At 46.0% G+C, this 25,892-nt stretch overlaps 1 protein-coding gene across 6 annotated transcripts in view; it reads left to right on the top strand.

Moving 5' to 3' along the window:
• LOC142489105 (apoptosis-inducing factor 3-like) overlaps positions 1–25,892 on the top strand; it is a 126,285-nt gene that overhangs the window by 7,665 nt on the left and 92,728 nt on the right. The window contains exons 1-5 of one of the 6 annotated variants that reach the window (XM_075589312.1): positions 2,425–2,639; positions 16,763–16,843; positions 17,933–18,005; positions 19,610–19,692; positions 23,285–23,394. In XM_075589312.1, the coding sequence (XP_075445427.1) occupies positions 19,631–19,692; positions 23,285–23,394 (172 nt within the window). In that variant the 5' untranslated portion in view covers positions 2,425–2,639; positions 16,763–16,843; positions 17,933–18,005; positions 19,610–19,630. Of the gene's footprint in view, positions 1–2,424; positions 2,640–16,762; positions 16,844–17,357; positions 17,387–17,932; positions 18,006–18,469; positions 18,492–19,609; positions 19,693–23,284; positions 23,395–25,892 lie in introns of those variants that run through there. The other 5 variants (XM_075589310.1, XM_075589311.1, XM_075589313.1 and 2 more) reach the window with 5 other exon arrangements.

The raw sequence follows: 25,892 nt of genomic DNA, 5'->3' as shown, positions 1-25,892 counted from the left end.
GAGAGTGTCTGGTCTACCTGGACGACATTATTACTGCACCGACACACTTTATTCGAGCAAATACCCGGTATGTACCTGGCAGATACCTGGAATGCGCCACTCCTCACCTCTGACAAGCCCCGTTGCATTTGCCTTCCCAGCCTGGGTTCATGCCTGGCTGATGGGCGGCTGATCTGTTAAATGATAATGATTAGGATTTAATAGGCTGCAATGCTTCGCGTGTCTACCAGATGGCATAAATTCATGAATTGTAATGCAGTATATATATATATACTGTGCAGTATTGCAGCCAGCGGGAATAAAATGCTTCAATCCCTGCTTGGAAAATAACTCAATGCACTCGGGCAGAAAACAGTCACAAACCTCAATACACCCGGGTATACCTGAATTCGTGGGACTAGCCAAGCTCGAATAAAGTGTGTCGCCAGTGTATGTTCGGATGAACGCTGGAAGAGCACGAGGACCAGTTTTTGAAGGTTCTAGATCGATTGAAGCAGGAAGGTTTGAAGCTGTCCCTTGACAAATGCAAATTCTGCCAATCATCGGTCACTTATGTGGGTCATATCGTGTCCGCAGAAGGGGTGGCAACCGACCCCACCAATGTGGAAGCAGTGGTGAACTGGCCTCGCCTCGTGAACGTGGTTGAGCTCCGCTCCTTTCTGGGAGGAAAGGGGGTTACATATACATACTTGTAACTTCATTTTCTCACCTATGTGCAGTGAGCGCGGAGCAGGGCGGCAGAGGAGGATGACTGTAGAAGGTGGCGAGAGAAGATGACGACAGAGGACGCGGGAGCAGAGCAGGGTAGCAGAGGAGGACGGCCAGGGAGGAGCGTGCTGTAGCAGCAGCAGACACAGGAATTTAGCGAAGACTGCTGGCGCACGCTCTCCTCCCCGGCCGTCCTCTGCCTACTGCTCTGCTCCCACCATCCAACTCCCCTGCCTACTGCTCCGCTCAGACCATCCAACTCCTCTGCCTACTGCTTCGCTCAGACCATCCAACTCCTCTGCCTACTGCTCCGCTCAGACCATCCAACTCCTCTGCCTACTGCTCCGCTCAGACCATCCAACTCCTCTGCCTACTGCTCTGCTCAGACCATCCAACTCCTCTGCCTACTGCTCTGCTCCCGCCGTCCAATTCTGAACGTGAGAAAGTTGGCAAGGTTTACAATGTACTTAGCTGCTGCAACAGGTAAAGTTTGCATGTACGAAAGTGGAAAAAGGTCAAAATCCTACAAAACAGTCTAAACATCCTTGTGTGGCCACCGATTGGCATTTGTGAAGCTGCTTTTAATGTATCGACTTCTGCGTTTCCGTGCAGTGCGTCATGTAGCGCTTGTCTATATTTTTGCCCTGCTGCAACACTAAAAAAAAAACAACAAAGTAAATCGTCACATAATTAATTAACGTTCACACCTATTAGCCTTTTTTTTTGCCCACCACCTCAGATGTCGGTAGTGGTTCAACGTTATCCAATACTTTAGATCAGGGGTGCGCAAACTTTTCCCCTGGCGCACCCCTGCCTGATCTCAGTGCCTCGTGCCCCCCCTCCCCCTCTCAACCCCGGCGTCAAATGAGGCACGGGTCATGTGATGCCGGGTTACCAAGACGACATGTCGCTGGAAGGGAAGGTAAGTGTATTATAAAGGCCCAGCGCTGTCCCCCGGCATTTAATTTAAATGCATGGGGGGAGAGAGCAGGACCTCTATAACCTCTATAACTGCCGCGTCCCCACCCCCCCTGAAAATCTAACGCCCCTCCTCCACCCCCAGAAAATCTAGCGCCCGCTGCTTTAGATTACACCCATACACTCATGGCAACAATTAAAAATAATTATTGCGTTTATTATTTTGAACAATAACATAACATAGAGACAAGCGCACTGCTTATGTAATGTAACAAAGAAACATGACTTGGCATGTAGGTGTGAACACTAAAATAGCCTTTAAGTAACCCTCAATATGTATATCCATACTGATAAACTCTCCCTACTGTATGTAGGATTTCCCTGATCTTCAATTGATAACTGTATTATCTTCCCACTGTCTCCCCAAAAAGAATTGCCTCACCCCCATGCAAGTTAATGGAAGTTGTTGCCACCTCGCTCATTTTCAAAACCAAATCTCCATCTCCTTGAAAGAAATTTTCAAAATATTAGCCTTTCTGTATAATGATGGGCAGTATCACTAAGTGTTGCTGTTTCATGTCCTGCCAAAACAGGAACTTTTGCTGTGTACATTTCTGTTGCAACAGGTACATCCTCGTGCATCAGTCACTGCTAATAACTCCACACACAGACGACTGGCTCTCATTCGGGTTTCAATGGAAGGGTGGAGCTTGCTGCTGGGTATCAGGATTTGTATATGCCTGTGATTGGCCGGGTGATTTGTGATGCACACACACACACACACACACACACAGCAGCAGCGCAGGCATCGTGAGTAAGCAGATTGTCTTTGAATTGCTGCAGGAACAGGTTGAGTGACTCTGTGGATGTGAGAAGTGGCATAGTTACGCGCATCTGCTAATTACAGTGTTACCTGCTATTTGCTGCTGTGCACAGGGCCGGCGCTGCTAGAGCTGGACTCTTGTTAGCTGTGGTTCTCACCTGCGGACAGATTAAATCCATTGCTGAGCCAGGTGAGTGATGTGGCAACATCTCAGTTCTTCAAGTGTATTGGCCTTTAATGCATTCGCTGCCGGAGGAGCCCGCGATTAACTAGCTTTATAATAATTTTCAGTCTGTATTGTATAATGATTTGTTAACGTTCATGTACGCCACACTTGTGTGCACGTGACTTCTGTGTGCCAAAGGGGTTAATACATCTAGTTAGCCAGCTCATTTATTCCCCTTCCCGCAGGGTACTCAAAATGAGCAATATCTCCCCCAAAACCATCACGCTGGACCTCAATTCGCTGCCACCACCAAGAAATAATTTAAGGTCTCACAGTAGGAGTCCTTGGTCTCCTGTTTACTAGAAAAAAAGATGTAATTAACACAAGAAAAAAACAATGTAGCAAAATGTGTCCAAATGTGCAGTTAATTTCTTCTAAAAGGTACTAGGCTCAATTAGAGCCCAAAGACAGTAGTTATTACATTTTAGATGTAATATATAAAAAGTGGTACAGTGCTTAGTTACAGAAAAAAGAATGTTGCAAAGACAGCTTTATTTCATACAGCGCTTTCCTCCCATTGGAACTCAAAACACTTGACAATTACAGTATAGTCCGCAGCATATAAGAATTTTACGGACAGTCACTGCCCAGATGAGCTTACAATCTATGTTTTTGGTGCCTGAGGCACAGGGAGATAAAGTGACTTGCCCACGGTCACAAGGAGCTGACACTGGCAATCAAACCAGGCACCCCCGATTCAAACTCGGCATCATTGATTCACATACTCCATGTCGTTACTCACTGAGTCACTCCTTCTCTATGCATACACTATTTATATGCAGTAAGGGTAAAACGGAGAACCTATATATTACCATGGAATAATATCTGTTCTCTCCTAAAGAGAACTTGGAAGTTGAAATATGAGAATTCATGTGTTATGGACGTAAAGCTGCAGACCTAGCAATATTCTACATGTGTGTTTAAAAAAACAAAAAAAAAATAGATAAATCAGTTTTGAACTATGAGAAAATACTTGTAGCATTTAATAAAACAACAACTCTGAAATACATTTTTAATGGAGATTAATGTAATGAGCATATTTTTGTTTCTAAAGCAACCATTTACAAAGTCTCTTCTGCTTTGCCGGCATAGTGCCAAAAGTTTGTATAAAGGTAATATGCACACAAACTCCAATATAAGGAGTTTCCAAAAACCAGTTCCTAGTCTTGCTGCCAACGTCCCGGGAGAAGGGATTTTTACATCCCTCCCAAAAAATGAATGGAACGGTGGAGGCCGGCGTTTATGGCGCGTGGACTGGGCAGGTTTTTTTAGGAAATGGAGAAGAAACAAGCAATTCAAGTGTGGCAGTACAGTCATAAAGTTTTAAATTGTACTTAGCTTGGCTCAAGCAATGATCTCTATGATATGGCTGTTAGACTGGCTGCTTGCACAGTGATTTACTGCGTCCTGGCCAGAAAAGATAGAGGAAAAAACATAGCATAATACTGTTTATTAAGTTATTAAAAAGAAAAAAATGCGGCTTTTCACCCACAAACGGCGATTTTGTTAAAGTGGTTGAATAAGTGCTTTCCAGCGCTGTTGTAACCCATTTGTTAGATTTCTTGCGCCCTGGTATCTCCGCACATGATCCCTCACGATCCTTGGGGTAAAGCAGGTATATGCATACGCGGTCGATCGATCCACGTGGTTCCTAGCTTGTTGCCCAACGATGCGGGGTCTTCTCCTGCAATTGCAGCTCTCCAATGCAGTCTCTTCTGCTTTGCCGGTATAGCGCCGGCACTTTCAAATGCAGTGCCAAAAGTTTGAGTAAGTACGGTGGCTCGTAGATGTCAACCCAACGTGTTTCACGATTCACCCCAAAGGTATCGAAATCACGAATTGCGTTGGGTTGTACCTAGTGACTGCCTGGTCATATGATCTTCCCCACATAACTTTGCATCCTTGGTCCTCTTCTGCTACACTTGCAGCCATTTAGGGAACCCCCGAGTCGAATCTTCTCTGATCGATCACAGGAGAACGGATCGATCAGCAACTTAGCTAATCACTTGTCATTGTGCGGATTGTATTGATGCACATATTAAAGGGGAATTTAAAAAATAAAATAAAAAATAAAACAGCAGCTTGGACTGCTCCTTTAATAGGGCTAATGTTTTATCTTTTAGGTAAAAAAACATATTTGACATGCAACACCATAATTGATCATATTTCACACCTCTTCTTTTGGCCTTCAACAGTGGACTGCAGTCAGCACCCACAAGGATGGCAACTACTTAGACCTGGTTTTCACTAAAAACTTCTCCATTCTGATTTCTCCATTTCCCCTTTTCCTCTCTCTGACCATCACCTCATCTCATTCGCTCTATCTCGCTTCTCTCCTTCTCCACCTCCATCTACCCCCTGGTTCTGCAGAAACCTGCGCTCTATTCACTTACCTGACTTTGAGTCCACTTTACGCTCCTCCCTCTCCTCTCTCAGCTCTGCTACAGACCCTGACAACCTGGTCAGGAACTACAACTCTGCCTTGTCCTCCTCTCTTGATCTACATGCCCCGCTTTCTCTCTGCCGCACTCGCCCTTCTAACCCTAAACCCTGGCTAAATTCCCACACGCGCATGCTGCGTTCCTCCACTCGTTCCTCTGAACGCCTCTGGAGGAAATCTCATACACTCGCAGACTTCCTTCACTACAAATTTATGCTATCCTGTTTGAACTCTGCCCTCTCACAAGCTAAACAAGCCTACTTTTCTTCACTAATCAACATGCACAAGTCTAACCCACGCCGACTGTTCTCTGTCTTTGATACTCTACTCAAACCACCCTCAGCTGCCTCTCCTTCCTCCATCTTAACTCAGGACTTTGCTGACTATTTTAAGGAAAAGGTGGAATCCATACGTCAGAACATCCCCTCTGTTTCTTCCTCCCATCCTACACCTCTTCCTAACTCTCCTCCTGCCTTCATTGACTCTTTTTCCACTGTCTCAGAGGAGGATGTGTCGCTGTTGATCGCCTCTTCTCCCTCTACCACTTGCCCTCTTGACCCCATTCCCTCCCAACTCCTAAAACCTCTTGCTCCTACTATAATCCCTACGCTCACACACATTTTTAACTCCTCCCTCTGCTCTGGAACCTTTCCATCCTCATTCAAACATGCAACAGTCATACCATTACTCAAGAACAGCAAGCTTGACCCTACCAGTCTTTCTAACTATCGACCTGTCTCCCTCCTGCCTTTTGCCTCAAAACTCCTTGAACGTCTTGTATTCTCTCGCTTGCTCCATTTTCTCAACACCTATTCTCTCCTAGACCCTCTACAATCTGGCTTCCGCACTGCTCACTCCACGGAAACAGCCCTCACTAAAATAACTGATGACCTCCATGTTGCCAAAGACAGAGGTCATTACACTCTGCTCATATTACTTGACCTCTCTGCAGCATTTGACACCGTGGACCACCCTCTTCTCCTTCACATTCTCCATACTCTTGGTATTCGGAACAAAGCTCTATCCCTGATCTCATCCTACCTCTCCCATCGTACTTTCAGTGTCTCTTCTGCTAACACCTCCTCCTCCTCTATTGATCTCTCTGTGGGGGTATCCCAGGGCTCTGTCCTGGGATCTCTTCTCTTTTCTCTGTACATACTCTCTCTAGGTGACCTAATAACATCTTTTGGGTTTAATTATCACCTCTATGCCGACGACACACAAATGTACTTTTCAACACCCGACCTTACACCTGCTGTACAAACCAAAGTCGCTGAATGTCTCTCTGCTATATCATCTTGGAAGGCCCTCCGCCGCCTTAAACTCAACATGGCTAAAACAGAGCTCCTCATACTTCCTCCCAAACCTGGCCCTTCTACCTCCTTCCACATTACTGTTGGAACTATGATCATTCACCCAGTAGCCCAAGCTCGCTGCTAGGGGTCACACTCGACTCCTCTCTCACATTCGCCCCTCACATTCAAAACATTTCTAAAACCTGTCGCTTTTTCCTCCGCAATATAAAAAAGATACGCCCTTTCCTCTGTTGCTCGACTGCTAAAACTCTGACTCAGGCCCTCATTCTCTCCCGTCTTGATTACTGTAACCTCCTGCTGTCCGGCCTTCCTACCTCTCACCTGTCTCCCCTACAATCTATCCTAAATGCTGCTACCAGAATCACTCTACTCTTTCCTAGATCTGTCTCAGCATCTCCCCTCATGAAATCCCTCTCCTGGCTTCCGATCAAATCCCGGATCTCGCACTCCATTCTTCTCCTCACTTTTAAAGCTTTACACTCTTCTGCCCCTCCTTACATCTCAGCCCTAATTTCTCGTTATGCACCATCCAGACTCTTGCATTCCGCTCAAGGATGTCTTCTTTCTATCCCCTTTGTATCTAAAGCCCTCTCCCAACTTAAACCTTTTTCACTGACTGCCCCACACCTCTGGAATGCCCTTCCCCTCAGTACCCGACTAGCACCCTCTCTATCCACCTTTAAGACCCACCTTAAGACACACTTGCTTAAAGAAGCATAAGAATAGCACTGTGGATATTCTGAACACATGATACATAAAGCTTGGCCCCCTGCAGACACACTTACCAGAACTCCCTCCTACTGTCTCTGTACGTTCTCCCTACCTACCAATTACACTGTAAGCTCCTCGGGGCAGGGACTCCTCTTCCTTAATGTTACTTTTATGTCTAAAGCACTTATTCCCATGATCTGTTATTTATATTATCTGTTATTTATTTGATTACCACATGTATTACTACTGTGAAGCGCTATGTACATTAATGGCGCTATATAACTAAAGACATACGATACAATACATACAATATGGATACATGCGGCCAACTAAGCCTGCCACAAATCTATATTTCTTATCTTTGTGACATATCAGATTTTATTTCACATTTTTAAATCTGTAAAGAAATGGAGAGTGTCCTTGTGGTCACCTTCTCTGCTTATCATGGCGGGGGAGGCGGGGGGAGATTTTAGGGACTTTATTACCTCCTTTGAAGATTAGCACCTAGGGTCTTTGGTATTTCTGGATACGGTCACCAGACATCCATAATATGAGCAGATTGTTTGATTTGGCTATAAATTGAAGGCAAAACAAATAAACAAACAAAAAAACGTTAATATCTGGACATCCTTATTCATTGTTTTATTGACCATTAAATGCACAGGCCAGTTTTAATCCCAGTTGACCTCACATAGAAGAATAAGTACTTTAAAATGCACGGATGGCAACCACTTGGTTGCTGCATTGTTAACCCCACTGAATAGTTATGGGGCATCAACCTGACATTAACCATTACATTACAGTACCTATGACGTTCCAGGTAAGTTCTTGGTTCTCTAAGGCCGAGGTCAGGGTGAATGAGAGCGCGCTGGCGCTCGGTGCTCATTTGTCTTCGGGGACTTGTGGCCAGCCAGTTGCGCGCTCGCGGGGGGTGGGGGGGGCGCGGCCATGATGTCAGGGAGCTTGGGCGAACCAGCTCACATGACGTGCCAGCAAGCGGCAAATCAAATTGATTTGTCTCGCAAAGCAACTGACTGCCTTGCGCGCGCGCTCACGCTAGACAAACCCATTGTAGCAATGTGTTTGATTGCGCTGAGTGCGAGCGCACGCGCCCGCTCAGCATCACCATGGCCGCAGCCTAAGGCCTCGGGCATGGTCAGCGCTTACGTGCTGACCCGTGCTGAGGCGCGCTGGTACTTACCAGTGAGCCCCTACAGCCGCAATGAGAGCGGCTTTAGTAGGGGCTCGCCTACGCTTCCGCAAGCGCGCGGAAGCGTAGGTCTTAGGGAAATTTTAAAATCAAGCGCTTGCCGGAGCGCAGGGCTGGTCACGTGAGCGGTTCGACCCAATGAGGGTGAACCAGCTCCGTGACGTCACTGGCCCGCCCGCCGACACGCCCCCGGACGGCGCGCTGTCTAAGGCCAGGGAAAGCACCCGCTTTCCCTGAGCCTCAGCGCGCCTCCGCACGCCAGCAAGAACCTTGGCCGAGGCCTAAAACGGGGGGGCTCAACAGATCAGGTTTTTAGGATTTCCCAGCTTCAGCACGGGTGGTTCAATCAGTGGCTCAGTCGAAGAAGTAAAGCCACTGAGCCACTGATTGAGCCACCTGTGTGGAAGCTGGGACTGATTGAGCCACCTGAGCTGAAGCAGGTATATCCTGAAAACCTGACCTGTTGAGGGGGTCCTGAGGACTGGTGTTGAGCACCCCCACTCTAAGACATAGCTGGGTAAGGCTCCGTGCGAATAAGAGTTACTCCTCATCTGAAACAATGCACTGCGCTCATTCCCATTGTGTACACAATTTTACTGGTACACAGCAATTAATTTAACTAAATATGCCTAATACCTGTCTGTTGAACACACTAGTTTACTTACTGTACAGAAGAACACTGAAGAAACTCTGGGAAAAGTTACAAAGAGCACGGTGCAAGCGGATCTCATGTAAGATTTATTTTCTTTCCCTCTTTTATAAGAAACACAAGCACATTTTTGATCTGCATGTGGGCAAGCAACATGGAAAGGCCGAGGGAGGAGGGCTCAACTCCAGCCCTCAAGCCCCCCCCCCCCCCCCAACAGGTCAGGTTTTCAGGTTATTCCTGTTTCTGCACACGTGGCTCCTTGCTTCAGCAAAGGTGGCTCGATCAGAGGCTCAGTCTTTGACAGCTCCTCTGATTGAGCCACCTGTACTTAAGCTGGGATAGCCTGAAAACCTGACCTGTTGGCGGGGCTTGAGGACTGGTGTTGAACACCACTAGGCAAAGGTACCCTCATGATAGATAATTTACTTTCACAGGTGCCATCTAATCCAGTATTTGCGCCGGCTAAATTCCACAATAAAATTGTGTAGCGACAGACAGTCGCGCGTTCATCTCATTAGTTGGATGCTATCATTAATACTCAATTGACAAACACGCCAGATCTTGCCTGATTTCACCTTACGAATGTACAAGCAGCACAAGACAGGGAGAGGCAAGTGAGGTGTTAAGGGTTTAGCTTGTCGGCAACGGGGGAGCAATTCTGGGTCAAACAGAAAAACACAAGTTGTTTCACAGAATACAATCCTGTTCCTTTCAATGGGGCTTTTTTTCATTGATAAGTACTGTGTAGTTATTTTGCCCCCGAATTGCTTCACTTTTGCCTTAACCGTAAACAACAACGCCCCAAGTCACATCCAATATGACAAATTATGTCATTCATTTCTATACGTTTTTTCTTCTCATAAGTATGGGACATTAAGTTCCGTCTTTTGGTCAACACATATCAAGCCTGCAACACCACACCACATAAGCCCATCTCAGCAGGTCCTACACTATTTTATACCTTGTGTCTTTTTGTATATCCTGTGTATATGAAGCTCCTACATTTTAACCTCCTAGGCACCGCATACTGTACCTATCACGCATCCCATGCTATTTGCTTTATCGTTTATTTTGTTTCCTCTTTTCTCTTTGCAGTGGAGGAAACTCAAAGGACACGTTATAAACTGTGTAGTGTAGGACCTGCTGGAAGGTTTTACCTTGACGTGGTTGCAAGGTTAGATTTTTGCCTCGCCTGCCCCAGCTTGCACTTTGGGGAGCGTCAGTGAGTGGAGTTACATGGTGCACAGATTATAATGACATATGTCGCATCTGCGTCTCTGTGCGCCACTCTTTTTGACTTATTTACCCTCAAAATCCTCCATATCAGAAGTGGGACAAGTCTAACATACGGCATCGTTTGCATGTATATCTTTATTTATATAGCGCCATCCAGGTACGTAGCGCTTTACACTACGAGTGGCATCATATTATAACATACAATGGGAATAAGCGCTTCAGACAAAACAATAGGAAAAGTCCCTGGCCCGAAGAGCTTACAATCTAAGTGTAACTGTTCATACATATGCCGCAGCTCCGCTCCAAAAAACGGCGCTGTGCAGTAAAATACTCTTTTCCCTACGTTGATACATAGACACCTTTGTGTCTAAGGTGGATTTGATGCATTATGGCTTTAAGCGTCGTAAATAATTCAAAACGTTGGTTGTTAATCCTGTCTGCAGTGATGCACATCAGTGATTTGGAAATAATTGTACATGTGCAGTCTCATGACATTCTTATACTTTGACTATACATCGGTTTTCAACCCGTTGATTCCCTTTTATGCAAAATGTTCCCTTTGGGGGCTATAGGATCCAACTAATTTGTTCAACAGTGAAAACAGTCATTTTGAAAAACATTTTTTATTGAGTCTTGTGTAGAAGAACAGAATATCGGACCTTCTTAGTTAAACTACTACACATTTAGAGGTCTGTGTATCAACATTGAGAAAAGTGTGTTTAGACGCACCGCTCTGTTTTTTGGTGTAGAGCTGCAGCATGTGTAATAACTGATGCAGTGTACGTGTAAAAAAAAGGTGTATGTGCTACAGCGCTAATGCTTAATATAAAGTAGTGTGCTATAAACCCTACCAGTAATAGCCACAGTGCCTAAAAATATAGGAAGGCTGCCAGGAACAAATATAGATGAAACAATATATACAACAAATACAAAAAAATATGCCGGCGCCTCAAAAAGTCAATAATACAGTGAAAGTCCTGACCATATGGCATGAACCAGTCCTGTTGACCTAGAAATCCTCTGATGATTCTTGATAGTTGTCTCACCACATGGAAAAAGAAAACCAAAAACCGATCACAGTATATAACTGTATAAGATATTTCTAAATATTAACTCATAAATAAAAATGAAAATAAAACAACACTTACAACAAACTCAACAACTACTGGTATACAAACTATGACTTACAAACACACATTAATGGACAAACATACAGAGACTAAAAAAACCTGCAAATAACCAACTAAAATAGACTGATTTAATAAAAATTGTGACTTACACATAAAGGTAACCAATGAATGCTGTTCCAAAGGGGCAAAATTGAAACCCTACTCACAAGAAGCCAAATAAAGGTAGGCACAGCAAGTAGTAACTCCACGGGTAGTGTCCACTCTCAGGGGTTGAAGTCCTCACCGGTGAAGGACCGTTCCCCTGATTCCCCTGAGGAAGTGAGGTACTCTCACGAAACGCGTAGGGTTGTGGGTAATCAATTGTCTGCCAGTCACCTAGGATATCTCCAGAGATCGGGACTGTATTGCACTTAGTGCCGAGGCGAATCACATCTGCGTATGCGCGCGCATACTAGGCATTGCCAGGTGGAGTGTAGCGCTGAGCTGCTAGCAATCCGTATATGCACGCACGATCTGCGTGGGAGCGTGAGGCCGACGCACGGGACGACACATGCAGGTGGAGTTGCAGTGGTGTACTCCGCATTAGCAGTGGTCCACACGGCCGGGGAATGGTCCTTCACCGGTGAGAACTTCAGCCTCTGAGAGTGGACACTACCTGTAGAGTTACTACTTGCTGTGCCTACCTTTATTTGGCTTCCTGTGAGTAGGGTTTCAATTTTGCCCATCTGGAGCAGCATTCATTGGTTACCTTTATGTGTATGTCACAATTTTTATTAAATCAGTCTATTTTAGTTGGTTATTTGCAGGGTTTTTTTAGTCTCTGTATGTTTGTCCATTAATGTGTGTTTGTAAGTTATAGTTTGTATACCAGTAGTTGTTGAGTTTGCTGTAAGTGTTGTTTTATTTTTATTTATGAGTTAATGTTTAGAAATATCCTATACAGTTATAGGAGGATTCTTCAAAGAAGTGTAGCGGAGCACAGCATAAAGAATGGGGGCTAAACACCAATTGGTAAAGGTTAAAAACAACTTTTAATCCATGGTGAACATCTTGGTACACAAGCAGGTCAGATCTCTAACGCGTTTCGGGCAGGAGCCCTTTGTCAACGAGTGTTTGTATCTCGCGTATATGAAACGGTTTCTCTGGACCCCCCTTGACCCACCCAATCTCAGATTGGCCCCTGTGGTCTAACCGGTCCCCATTACATGGATGTGTCTGGTGGTGCACCTGTTGGCTACAGGACTCCTGAGTCTCCCGCATGATGTTGGTGGGGATATCAGCAAAACAGGCAGCTGAGGTAGTGTGCTTGAGTCCTACCTATATCCAGTGCAGCGCCTCCACCTCATCAAGATCTCTGCATCCGCAGGGAGATGGATCTGATGAGGAACTCCTTCTTGGTGCCTTCCTCTGTTGAGTAACTTCACGCTCACACATGAGGGTTTTGATGAATAAGGGCATCTTTATTTGCATGGTGTAGGCAAACTGCCCCTTGCAGCGGTCAGCTTAGCCGCTCATTCTTCCACAGCACTGACTTTTAGAAGACTCTGCCCTCCCAATGGAGTTGGATCACCTCTCCCCTCAGGGAGATCACCACCTGTGCCAGGTTCCTGGACACAGAGTAGACACTCGCTGTATGCCTGCCAGCCTTACTGCTGCAGACCTTGATTAACCTTAAACTGCTTACTATAGAACCACACTCTTGAACAACTAACTTTGGGCAGTGCTGTGTCTTATATAACTTAGGGAATAGCCACACCTCTTGTGTCACTAACAGTGGACACAGAGTATGTTACCACTCCCCTGGTGTACATATGACACCTCACCAGGGTGTGAGGGCAAACCTCCATGATTGATGCTGGCAATCCTGTATACTTACCAGGTTTACTGCCAGCATGAGAGAGAACTGTATATCATTTTTAAACATGGCTACATTCTCCCCCTGGTGAACCCCAACGATCCGGCTGGGACCTAAATTTGTCAGACCTTCTTCCAGGCGGCACTGCAAAATACAACAATACAATTTAAAATGACATTATACAGTTCTTGCATAATAACATAATCACATACAGTGCCTGCTGACCAGCAGACCGCATTGCTCCTAAGAAGAACTCCCAGTCCGTCATCCTAATAATAGTGCCTGGGATCTGGCTTCCGTACTTCCCTACCAGCCATGTCCTTGACGCTATATTCCCTGGGTGGCCCACTCTCTGGCCTGTACTCTACCCGGTGCATGTAGACATTACGCCCAATGCTCCACACCCTCATAAGCTGAGTGACCCTCTCCTCCGTCTTGTACCCAGCGTACCCACCACCTTTTGTCATGATGTACTCCTCAATGGTTTACCTCAACCAGCTGTCCCTCGCATCCTCGATCTCCTGCATCAAGGGCTCTGGTACATAGGGATACTGCAACCCGTGGGACTTTTTGTACCTGGTAACTATGGCCCTCTCAGCCCTGCTTGACCTGATCAATCTGGTGTTACCTGCCCTGCCTGGCAGCACCCACGACAACGGCTCATCGGGCTCCTCGGGGTCCCTGAATCTTGCTATCCCCTTGGGTTCCACTACTCCCGTATGAATATCGTGCCACCTTAACCTAAACTCCTCTAACCGTTCCTCTTCTGTGAATTCCCCTACTCCCCACCAGTAGTCTACGACCTCCTCTCTCCTTAAAATAAAACGAGTGCGATCCAGCCATGCCTCGTATCCCTCAAACAGTGGTGCCCACCACCTCGTCTCTCTTTTTACTGCACTTTCCGGTACCGCCACAGTACCTTCACTGTCCTCCTGTTCTCCCCCGGAGGATATCCCCGAGGGCCTACTGGTGACACCTGCTGTACTGGTATCCTCACTGGAACACGACACTTGTCGCGTGTACACTCCCCCTCCCGACCCATCATCCGACGTAAAGCACTCGGCCCAGTCCAGGTTTTCCCCAGTCCGTTCTTCCGAAGTGGCTCGAGACTCCCCAGACAACCCTTGGCTGGATTGGGACCCATATGAAAAAGTGACAGGGGCAGGGGCTTTAACTATGGCCGGGGGTTGGGCATAGGGAAATGCTGCCGGCATACGCGGGGCTACGACCCGCAACTTCGTGCTACCTTGCCTGGTGCCATCGGACTGGCCTTCCGGTTCTCCCGTCTCACTGCTCCCAGGCTTCCGCAGGGCCTGCCAGCTCTTCCCGGATCCAGGCGATCTGGTACAGCTGGTTGGTCGCGAGGACGCGGCCATCTTCCACCCGGCTCCGCTGTGTCCGCCGGATGTGACGTCGTCGATCTCGCGGGACTCACCGCCGCCATCTTGGGTTGGGCCCCCCACCGGAACCTTTTTTTCCAGAACGACGTCCGCCGCCGGAAGTTATGGTTCGGCTCTCCGCTCCGCTCGGGCCCGGTCTAGGCCTTTCTCCGCCGTCGCCACCACCGGCGCCTGTGGAGGGCAAGAATGTCGCTCACCGCTCCGTCGGCTCGGGATGGTTCCTTCTCCGCCGTCTGCTCCGCCAGTCACCATGGCCGTGGGACTCCGCCTCTCCGGTTGCTTCTGCACAGGCGACCTGAGACTCCGCTCCGCAGCGACACAGGTAAGGGTTGTTCCTTCCACAGCACCGCTGTAGTGGTCCGCCGGTAGGCGCATCACCACCGTCGTCGGGGTCGCTTGTTCCTCGTCCGAGGAGCCGAACTCCGACTCGGGGAGTGGCATGCCCGTCGGGGACCGTTGGTGAGATTCTCGGCTCTCACCTCGCTTGCAGGCCCCTTTCTCCTCAGGCTCCGTTTTAATCATTAGGAGCGATCTCCATGCTCCGGGATCCACAGGTTCTTTCCAGGCCGCACGCGGGGCTTCAGCCGTCAGCATGGCTGTGTCCGCTCCCACCTCCACGGTCTGTCCAGGTATGAACGACTGCACGGCCCATAAGTAGTGGATGCCACATTGAGGGCACCTGGCCGTTGTGCTGACCGCACCACCCGGCAGCCGGCACTGCATACATAGGCACTTGACGGTTTCTTTACCACCCGCCTTGAGCACCAGGAAGCCTCCTGGGGCCGAATAGGGGTGAGCAGAGATGTCCAAATCTTCATCTGTTTTGCTGGCCATACTGAGGACAGGAGACACTTTTTGCAGTGGTCTTTCCTGTTCTCCAGCTCCTCGCAACTGAAGGGCAGGGGCTGGTTTATTAACTCCTCCCTCCTCTAGCTCCATCCTCAATTGGCACAGTTGGAAACCACTCCCCCTGGTTGATATTAGGGGAGGGACCCACAAGTTCACAGGGTGACCCAGCTCTGGCGCTGAGCCTGTCACTGTCCATGAAGGCGCGGCCACAGCTTTTGCGCCATACCCCCCAGCAGGGTGGGGTTCTCTTTTTGGCGCCAATCCCGGGCAACTGTCTGCCACTTTTGCAGTTGCAGAATTTTCTGCACTCGACCCACGCGGTTTCCCAGGGAAGCGGGAGCCGCCATTTTGGTTTGCCCGGCCACTCACAATAGCAACTGAGGTAGATCTTTGTATAGGATCTTTGTATAGGATCTGACCCATGTTGCACTACCTCAGGCTAGGCTCACTCTCAGTGTATGCTGTGTCCTCCTCCCTCCAGTCTGTGCTCTGTGGTCAGTGGTCTGGAACTGGCTAGAGTACTCTGGCTTCTCCATGCAGTACTAGGGCGTCTAACTACTGTTGTCCAGCCTAGTGCAGACCCTCTCCAGGATTCCTGACCCTTGTTAACAGGCCTTTAGGCATCCTACCAACTAGCTGCCTCAAGGTGACTAGAACAGCTATAGCCCTGTCTCCAGACCCACTTAACTCCTCTCAGGATCCTAGGTCGTCCCTGCGAGCTGACAAATCCATCAGCCCCCTGACTACCCCTAGGCCCCGTCCCATCACAGCACTGACTGGCAGCAGCATACACTCTCCCTGTTTCCAGAGATAGTGGGCGGAGGTGTATGCACCTAATCAACGCCCACTATCTCTGTTTGCGTGTGAGTCATAATTGTTTGGCCAATAGAATGTTACAGAGAGGGAGGGCCTTAGAGTATTTAATACCCAGTTTAGCAGCCAACAGACACTCCTGATGAAGCTGCAACAACGGCGAAACATGTAGAGTGTTTCAGCCCATACCGAAGAGGAAGAACAACTGAGGTCCACCCCTGTCATCAGATCCGGAAGTTCGCTTAACAACCGGAAGTGACGCAACGGGAGTGCCTGGCGTGGACGCGAGAGTATTGTGGTGGAGCAGAGGATAGTGAGGAACTCAAAAGGATCGCGACCAGATGAGCACCCACTACCTATAATATCATACTGCCTACCTCGATCATATGAAGTGTAAGCCTGCATTTTTTTAATCCCTTTTAATACTAAATACCATCTGCACTATATGGTCTCTTGTCTTCTTTTTTTCTCCTTAGAGGTTGGGGGCTGGTGGCTGCTGTATACACAGGGAACATCCACCCCTTAAGTTGTATGACTGCCTGAATTTGACTGCTTTATTGTGAGTAGTCATTTTTGAGCTTTGTTTGCACAAATGTATTCACAACAGTATTATACTATGTAGTGTTTCTTTATTTCATAACTACGAGACGAGCTCCCCTGATTGTTGTAGAATCCTGTATACTTACCAGGTTTACTGCCAGCATGAGAGAGAACGGTATACCATTTTTAAACATGGCTACATATATATACATACATACATAGACAGATATACAGTCTATCTATCTATCTATCTATCTATCTATCTATCTATCTATCTATCTATCTATCTATCTATCTATCTATCACACACACAAGCATTTAAGACAATGTGCAAGGGGTGATACTGATGGAATGACAGTGTTGAAGCACAGGGAAACTGATGAGTGTAAAGGGATTAAAACATTGAAGTGTATAGTAGAAACTTATATGAAGAAGAGAGTCACACTATGGGGGGGACCCTGCTGAAGTGCACAGAGCAACTGATATGGCTATTGGAGCAACTAATGTATTCCAGGTCGTGACACTATTGAAGTGTTTGATGACGACTGATGTATGTAACAGGGTGAGTGTTATGCTAATGAGGTTGATAACATCACAATGACAGTGGATTGAAAGTTATGAGCAAGCACAAAACTTTGCTAGGTGAGGACCATTCAGTATTGGTGGCTCATCTGTTCTCCAGCATCAAAGGGGGTAGTAGCTAGAGTGGTGTTTTTCAACAGGGGTTGCCGGGCTTCCCTGAAGGATTCCCTGCAATTTTCAGCTCATTTGAAAATAAGACGAAATACAGAACAAATTACAATGCATCTGATCTCAGACGCACTAGTAGAGAGGGTTGGGGTTCCTTACAATGCATCTGGTCTCAGACGCACTATTAGAGAGGGTTGGGGTTCGTTACAATGCATCTGATCTCAGGCGCACTATTAGAGGGGTTTGGTGTTCCTCAGAATTTCACAATATAATTATAGGGTTCCTTAACCAAAAAAAGGTTAAACGCTGAGCTAGTGGGTGCATATCTCTTCTGAAGATAGCAGGTAAATGTTTAATGCAATACTGGGTGTTGAAGTGGTAACACCTCTCAAACTGATTACAGTGTTTAATCTTTTAGGTTGGGAAGGGCTGAGCAGTCCTTACAGCTTTCTGCTTTGGCACGGATCTTAAAAGCAAGAATCAAGGAAAAGGTAAGATGCCTTTTTAGAGCAAATATTTTTACTGCTGAATTTGTTGGTAGTATTTTCAATCAAAATTGTAATGTGTAATCCTGCAAGATCTTTGAATGAAAACACAAAAAAAAATTCGGATTATATATTAAAGAAATAAAAAGTAAAAAAAAAAATAGTTTCACGTCCGCACCTTTTTATTTACAGAATTTTAAAGAAAGACTTATCTGCACCGTTGACTTTTAAGGCTTTAAAAAGAGGTTCATGAGTCATGAAAATGCTCCCCAATTGCAAAGAGCAATGACACAGTCCCAGTTATCTTATGTTTGTGCACAAGTTGCTTGTACTTTTATTTATTTATTCTGATAATGTATTCTTTTATGCCGTGGCTATTTTTGGAGCCTCTTAACTATTTCCCCGATACAGAGGCCAGCACCATTCACTGAGCACAATGTCGTGATGCATTGTATGTACAGTTGAAGCCCCCCGTCAGGTCGGGGGTCCCAGGTACGCTCCGTGGGCAGTCCGTCTGGGAATTTGTGCCTCCCCGCGACGTGCTGTCACCCGCTATGGTTTTTAAATAGCCGGTCGAAACGCGCACAAACGTTTCGTGTGAGGGGTGTGTGTGTGTTGGGGGGGGGGGTTGCCGTGTAGGAGCAGCAAGGGGCCCACGGCCTAATGGAGGGCTGCATCTATATGTATGTATGCATGTCTTTGTATGGCACCATCCATGTACAAAGCACTTTACAGCAGTAATACACGTGACATTATATTATAACACATATTGGGAATAAGCGCTTGAGACATAAAAGTAGCATTAGAAGGTATCCTGCCCTGAAGAGCTTACAATCTAAGTGGTAAGTAGTTACAGAGACAGTAGGAGGGTGTTTGGTAAATGCGTCTGAAAGGGGTCAAGGTCGGTGTATGAGATTTATCCCGCGGGGGTGGGGTTGTGGGGGGGGGGGGAAGGTTTACATATCCCTTAGTGTGTAACTAGTGTGAGGACAGAGGGATTACACCAGGAGGATGTGAGAAGGGTGAACACCAAGATAGAAAGAAGGAATCAGGTTTAACATCACGATATCAAGGTGAGAAACAGAAGTATTTTTCTCAGAACAGAATAATAGGCAATCGTCTTTGAAGATATCCTTACTTATTTGACAGTCACCGGCATTTTGTACTATTTTTGTATGTGAGCATTTATCTTCAAAATAAACGTTTCTTTTCATGTGCTAAGACCAAAATGCTGAGTACTGTTATGTTGGGGTGCTCTATAGAAAGAGAAAAAAGCCATTTTATAGGTACAAAAGGAGTAGACAGAAGACATCCTGGAGCAGATTGCGACATACACAGAGCACAATGTCTCTATGCAATGACGCAAGATGAAAATCTCTAAAATTGTCCTGCTGTATCACCCTAGTGGTCCAGACAAGAACTGATCCCAAAAGAGCGTTTATTTCTAAAACACTCCTGAATTTAATTGCATATTTAACTTTGCGTGTATTTAGTTGTATGTTTAAATCAAACATAAATATTTACCGCCACTTCACCTGCCTAAACATAAATTACAACACTTGCGTACCTTGCGGTTCTCTGCCCATAAGGTTTTTGTTTTGCTTTTGCAGGCACTGACAAAGTAAAACACTATGGATGAAAATGAGACGCTGACCCAGGAGCTGTGTGACGAGTCGGAGCTGAAAGAGGGCGAGTAAGTATTGAGTCCGGAAAAAAACAGGCTACTGACTTTGGTTATCTCTGACATCACAAGACCTGTTTTGGGAAAAGTTGTAAATCAAGCTCCCTGTGGCGTTCTGGCAGTGGAGAGGTTACTTTTTCAGTTGTCACGCTGCGGCCAGGAACAGGTTAAGGGTTCCCAACTCCCTGAAAGTGTTTGATTATAACATCTTGTCAGCGAGGGTGTGTGTCATAAGAAGTTAAGATTCCACATGGCTGCACATGCAGGCAGAGGTAATAAAACAATTAAGGAAACACCTGAGCCCAGACCCACAGAAGGGAGCTAAGATTAGCACGCCTCAGCGCCCAGATCATATGAATGGCGGTACAGACGTGCTAAGATTAGCACGCCTCAGCGCCCAGATCATATGAATGGGAATACAGACGTGCTAAAGCTTAACACGCCTCAGCGCCCAGATCATATGCATGGGAGTAACGGCGTGCTAAAACTTAACACGCCTCACCTCCCAGATCATATGAATGGGAGTACAGACGTGGTAAAGCATAACACGCCTCACTACCCAGATCATATGAATGGGAATACAGATGTGGTAAAGCTTAACACGCCTCAGCACCCAGATCATATGAATGGGAGTCAAGGCGTACTAAAGCTTAACACGCCTCAGCGCCCAGATCATATGAACGGGAGTAAAGGCGTGCTAAAGCTTAATACGCCTTAGCTCCCAGATCATATGAATGAGAGTACAGACGTGCTAAAGCTTAACACGCCTCTGCGCCCAGATCATATGAATGGGAGTCAAGGCGTGCTAAAGCTTAACACGCTTCAGCTCCCAGATCATATGAATGGGAGTCAAGGCGTGCTAAAGCTTAACACGCCTCAGCTCCCAGATCATATGAATGGAAGTAAAGGCGTGCTAAAGCTTAACACGTCTCAGCGCCCAGATCATATGAATGGCGGTACAGACGTGCTAAAGCTTAACACGCCTCAGCGCACAGATCATATGAATGGGAGTAAAGGCGTGCTAAAGCTTAACACTCCTCAGCTCCCAGATCCTACGAATGGGAGTAAAGGCATGCCACAGCTTAACACGCCTCAGCTCCCAGATCATACGAATGGGAGTAAAGGCGTGCTAAAGCTTAACACGCCTCAGCTTCCAGATCCTACGAATGGGAGTAAAGGCGTGCCACAGCTTAACACGCCTCAGCTCCCAGATCATACGAATGGGAGTAAAGGCGTGCTAAAGCTTAACACGCCTCAGCTCCCAGATTATACGAATGGGAGTAAAGGTGTGCTAAAGCTTAACACGCCTTAGCGCCCAGATCATACGAATGGGAGTAAAGGCGTGCTAAAGCTTAACATGCCTCAGCGCCCAGATCATACGAATGGGAGTAAAGGCGTGCTAAAGCTTAACACGCCTCAGCGCCCAGATCATACGAATGGGAGTAAAGGCGTGGTAAAGCTTAACACGCCTCAGCTCCCAGATCATATGAATTGGAGTAAATGCGTGTGTGACAGGGTGAATAAATGTCACCAGCTCTATGCCTGGCAGACCTATGTTTAGGTCTGCAGTGCAGCAATGACAGGGTTAACATTCAGCTGGGAGGTCTTGTTAATCAGTCTGATCCTAGCTGCTTCATCAAGGAGCTTTAAAAGCCCCAGGCTGCACACACATGCACCCTGCCTGAACCAGTGAGAGTACTGAAATGCTGAAGGAGAATTACTGCAATAAGGTCTGTCTTCAATATACTTTTTTGATGAACTGTTTGCTGCACTGTAATGCTGGAATCTAAACAGCGCTTGTTGGGAAAAGGGCCAAGCCCCGCTCAGGACTTATTTCCTGTTTTATATGCTGAAAAGATGCTGTTTTGTTTTTGTGTGCCATATTTTTAAGGCTCAATAAATAAGCCTTTGCAAGAAACCCACGTGTGGTTGCATGTACCCTGCAACATATGGTGTCAGAAGTGGGATGCTGAGAGGCCCCTGCAGTTGAAGGGCCAAACACACACACAAAAAAAGGAAGAATTTTTAAAAGAGTTTCTGTGCGAGCAGGCCAGACAGCAGGGACTGTTAAGGCAGGAGCAGGCCCAACTACAGGCAGAGAGATATGAAAGACTATTGCAGCAGCAAACCCAGCTCCTAATCCAGCAGTAGGCAGCACAGGATGAGCGGATGGCCAGGTTGCTGACCCAATCCCAGGGGTCTGCCAGTCCAGAGTTTGCGAACAAACCCCCGGTCCTCCTGAGGAAAATTACTCCAAACGAGGATCCATGGGCTTTTCTACTGACGTTTGAAAGGGTTGCCGAAGCCCAGGGCTGGTCTTCAGTTCGCTGGGCAACCGCTTTGGCCCCGCTCCTCATAGGAGAAGCCCAGGCCTCATATCATGGCCTCCCAGCGGATCAGGCAATGGATTACAAACAAGTAAAAGCCGCCATACTGGATCGCTTAGGTCTGGCCCCAGAGACCTACCGGCAGCAGTTTTGGAACCTGAAATACACCGCTAAGATGAGACCCCGGGTCCTCGCTCAGCGGTTATTGGACTTGTGTACTCGCTGGATACAACCCAAGGAGCGCACTAATGAGGCAATTCTTGAGCAAGTTGTTTTGGAACAATTCATACAGGTAATACCCCCTTCCGCACGCTCTTGGGTAAAACGCCATGCTGCGGAAACCCTAGCTTTGGCGGTCCGACTCGTTGAGAACTTCCTTTGGGCCGAGGATAAGGGAAGTGTCCTGGACCCGACGGATCCGACTCCACCGGCACTTGCCCAAAGTGGGGCTTGAGCTGGCGAGATGAATCTTTGATAACAGCAAAAACACAGAGCAAATGGCGTTTTTGGGCTGTGCGCCATTTGCTCTGTGTTTTTGCTGATATTGGACTCCTCTTCATGGCTGCCACGCCACTACTGTTCCCCTGTGACTGTGGGAGTGGGTAAGAGACTTTCTTTTTGACTTCAATAGTTGAGTACTTTGATGTGGATTATAGTTCAAGTGACTCACAGGTCATTACACCCACTCCTATTGGTTTCACTCTACAAGGGGCAAAAAACATTACTTGAGATGAATTACATGTGATGAAGTTACACTGGGGTTGAGCACCCTATTCCCCTCATGAATCTTTGATAAACCTGCAATTCCAGAGCTCCGATGATCTCATCGGGGCTACTAGAATAGCACGATTTCAGAAAAAAACATGCGATTTGCAGATGTTTTGCAGCTCCCGCGCGATGTGTTTGGCCTGGAGCAAGAAATCGCCCCAAAATGCCTTCCCCGCATGATTTAACCAACTCATCGAGGCTTTCTGAAAAGCTACTTAGCAACATTTTTCGATAGCTGCTCAAAATCCTCGATGAGTGGGTTATCGAAGCTACTAGAATGAAGCCCATGGAATCTCTAAATCCGCATTGCTGACCTGAGGAACAGAGGAGAAGTCTCGAAAGCTTGTCTGATAATATCTGTTGTTAGTCCAAATAAAAAAAACATATCACCTAATACTGAATTGCCCATTTTCTCTGCACTATTGGTCGTTAAGAAACCTTCACTCACTGTACGTAATCCTGCGCAGAGTTAGCACCCATGAGCCTAACTTGTACTTGTTTGTATGCAGGATGCGCGAGTTTGAAGTTGGGGGGCACCCGATTCTGTTGGTGAAGAGTAATGGAGCGTTCAGTGCTGTGGGAAGCAAGTGTACCCACTATGGGGCCCCCCTGAGCAAAGGTAACCCGAATCCTCATCATCTACTGACTTCATTCCTCTGTCAGATGCTTTATTTCTCTTCTGTTATGGCTATTGTGATCAATGTCATGACGTTTATTCACCATTGTATATTAATAATCAAGTGTACTATGTGCTGCTGCTTCAAATGGTTTCCTAATTGTACAAAAAATGCAGCATAATCTCATCAATGCAAACAGAGATAAAACACAGAAGGTCTCACTAATGCTGTGATCTCTAATAGCCTTTAATAACTGAGTGAATTAAAAGAAGATCCATCAGTGGTTGTTGCCTATTGCCAACTCTTAGGTATAAAAGACTGAACACAGGATTAGAGACGCACAACCCACCACTTCAATGATGCAGATTAACACAAAAAAGTAAAAGGGAAAAATTCCCACTCACAAGTGTAGTGCGGTCACACAGCCACAGTGTTGTATATCCCATAGTGGAATATCTCTATTCTTGCTGCCTCTGTCCTCCTCAGTAGAGAGTCTCCTTGTGCTGGAGGGAAACCGCCAACCAGAACGCTCCAGTCTTCACTGCTGAGTTGCACCGAGATGACCCTTTGATGTTGTGGAGATGGGTGCAGCAGGCTACAGCAGATTGCCAGGATCCCTTGGGCACGCTATTCTACAGTCCAAAATCGCCCAACGCGTTTCGCAAAGCCTGTCTTTGCTTCCTCAGGGGCTATGGTGGGATTATCACATAAGAGTCCCTTTTTATAGTATCTTGGGTCAAATTAACCCTTTAGTTGGCATAAAAACTACACTCCAAAAATTAATTACATGTGTATGTTTAGGAGACAATATAACATATTCATGATTATTATAAAATACAGAATAGTACATTAATAATGTAGTTTTAACAAAAATAAATAATTGACATTATATAGTATAAAGCATAAAGGAAGATTGCATCATTGATAAATCACAAGATCACTCTAATTGGTTAACCATCCAATCACCTATCTATTTAATATCTAATAAATATTATATCAATATATTTCAATATTAGTCAATTTATTTAAATTCAGAAATATGCTTGGAGTTTAAGAATAGGTTTTTAATTTCAAGTTTTATTAGATATAATATTTAGAAACAATTAAAAAAATATTTTAAAATCATTATATTGCCCATATTTTGTCTAAATATTTTAACATGGAAGGAGAAGAATGTAATACAAAGTAAATTTTTCTTTTTGGAGACATAGAAGATAGGACTAGAAGGAGATCAATGGATCTATTTTTAAATGAAGAACATGTAGAGGTAAAAAACAACACTAGTAATGACCATCCTAGACTAATTTTACGGAATCTAGAGAAATGCCTCTTTTAAGAAGTGAGACTGATTTGATTTAGTCGCCGTGGTAAATTATATAAAACATAAATACATCCCAAGAGGGCTAAAAATATATAAAAAGGGTCTCTTATGGACAGTGTTAATCACACCCTCGCCCCTGAGAAAGCAAAGATAGGCTTTGCGAAACGCGTAGGGCGATTTTGGACTGTAGAATAGCATTCCCAAGGGATCCTGGCAATCTCCTGTATCCTGCTGCACCCATCTCCACAACACCGAAGGGTCATCTGGGCGCAACCCGGAAGTGAAGACTGGAGCGCGCTGCCTGAAGGTGGATAGAGAGCGTGCTAGTCGGATATTGGTGCGGTATGACTAGGATTTGATTTCCCTTTTGTCTGTCACTGTATGTTCAACAAGAGTTTGCACAGCCAAGGCCCCCCTCTTCCATTCCGTAATGTTTATTGGCTCTCTGATAAGGACAGGGTTCTCTAAGGGTATAGGAAACGCTTGATTGACAAACAGTTTCCTATTCAGAGGCCCACATGAAAACGCAATATGTCATTAATTTCCAGAGAAACAATAGAAACCAAATCTTTGCTTTTAGCATGGTTAGATTAGTTTAAGGAAGCCAAGTACATTGAAAAATTATTGACAAGAGGTTGTTTTGGGACCGGCTAGAATTGCACTTAAAGTGGCGACTCCCAGAGTGTTATAAATATACAAGTATTATTTAATCACACTTTTTTATTTTAAAGTTATTATGTAAACATGGTGAGCTGAGACGTCAATTTGTAATTCATTTCTCAAACAATGAAAGCAGGCAAATCTTGCCTATTCGCATGATTAGACTTGTTTAAGTCAATTAGGCTGTTGCATTCTTTACAAACGGCATACTGTATGGGATTGCACCTTTAAGGCGTATGCACACAGTGAAAAGTATCCTGTTGCAAACAAGAGTGAGGAGGTCCCTCAGAGAAGATTACTGTAATCCATACTCTGTGCTTTGCTCTGCCCCCCCGAGGTCACAGAAACCGGTAGTGTTTTCTACTTTACTGCTAATTACCTTTCCAACGGACATCTCTATTCCTCATTGTATTGTATGTCTTTATTTATATAGCGCCATTAATGTACATAGCGCTTCACAGTAGTAGTACACGTGGTAATCAACTAAATAACAGATAATATAAATAACAAGTCATGGGA

The sequence above is a fragment of the Ascaphus truei genome, chromosome 3 (genome assembly GCF_040206685.1).
Source record: "Ascaphus truei isolate aAscTru1 chromosome 3, aAscTru1.hap1, whole genome shotgun sequence".
NCBI classification, from domain to species: Eukaryota; Metazoa; Chordata; class Amphibia; order Anura; family Ascaphidae; genus Ascaphus; species Ascaphus truei.
The sequence above is the reverse complement of the archived record's forward strand: the minus strand, read 5'-3'. Positions and strand labels throughout refer to the sequence as shown.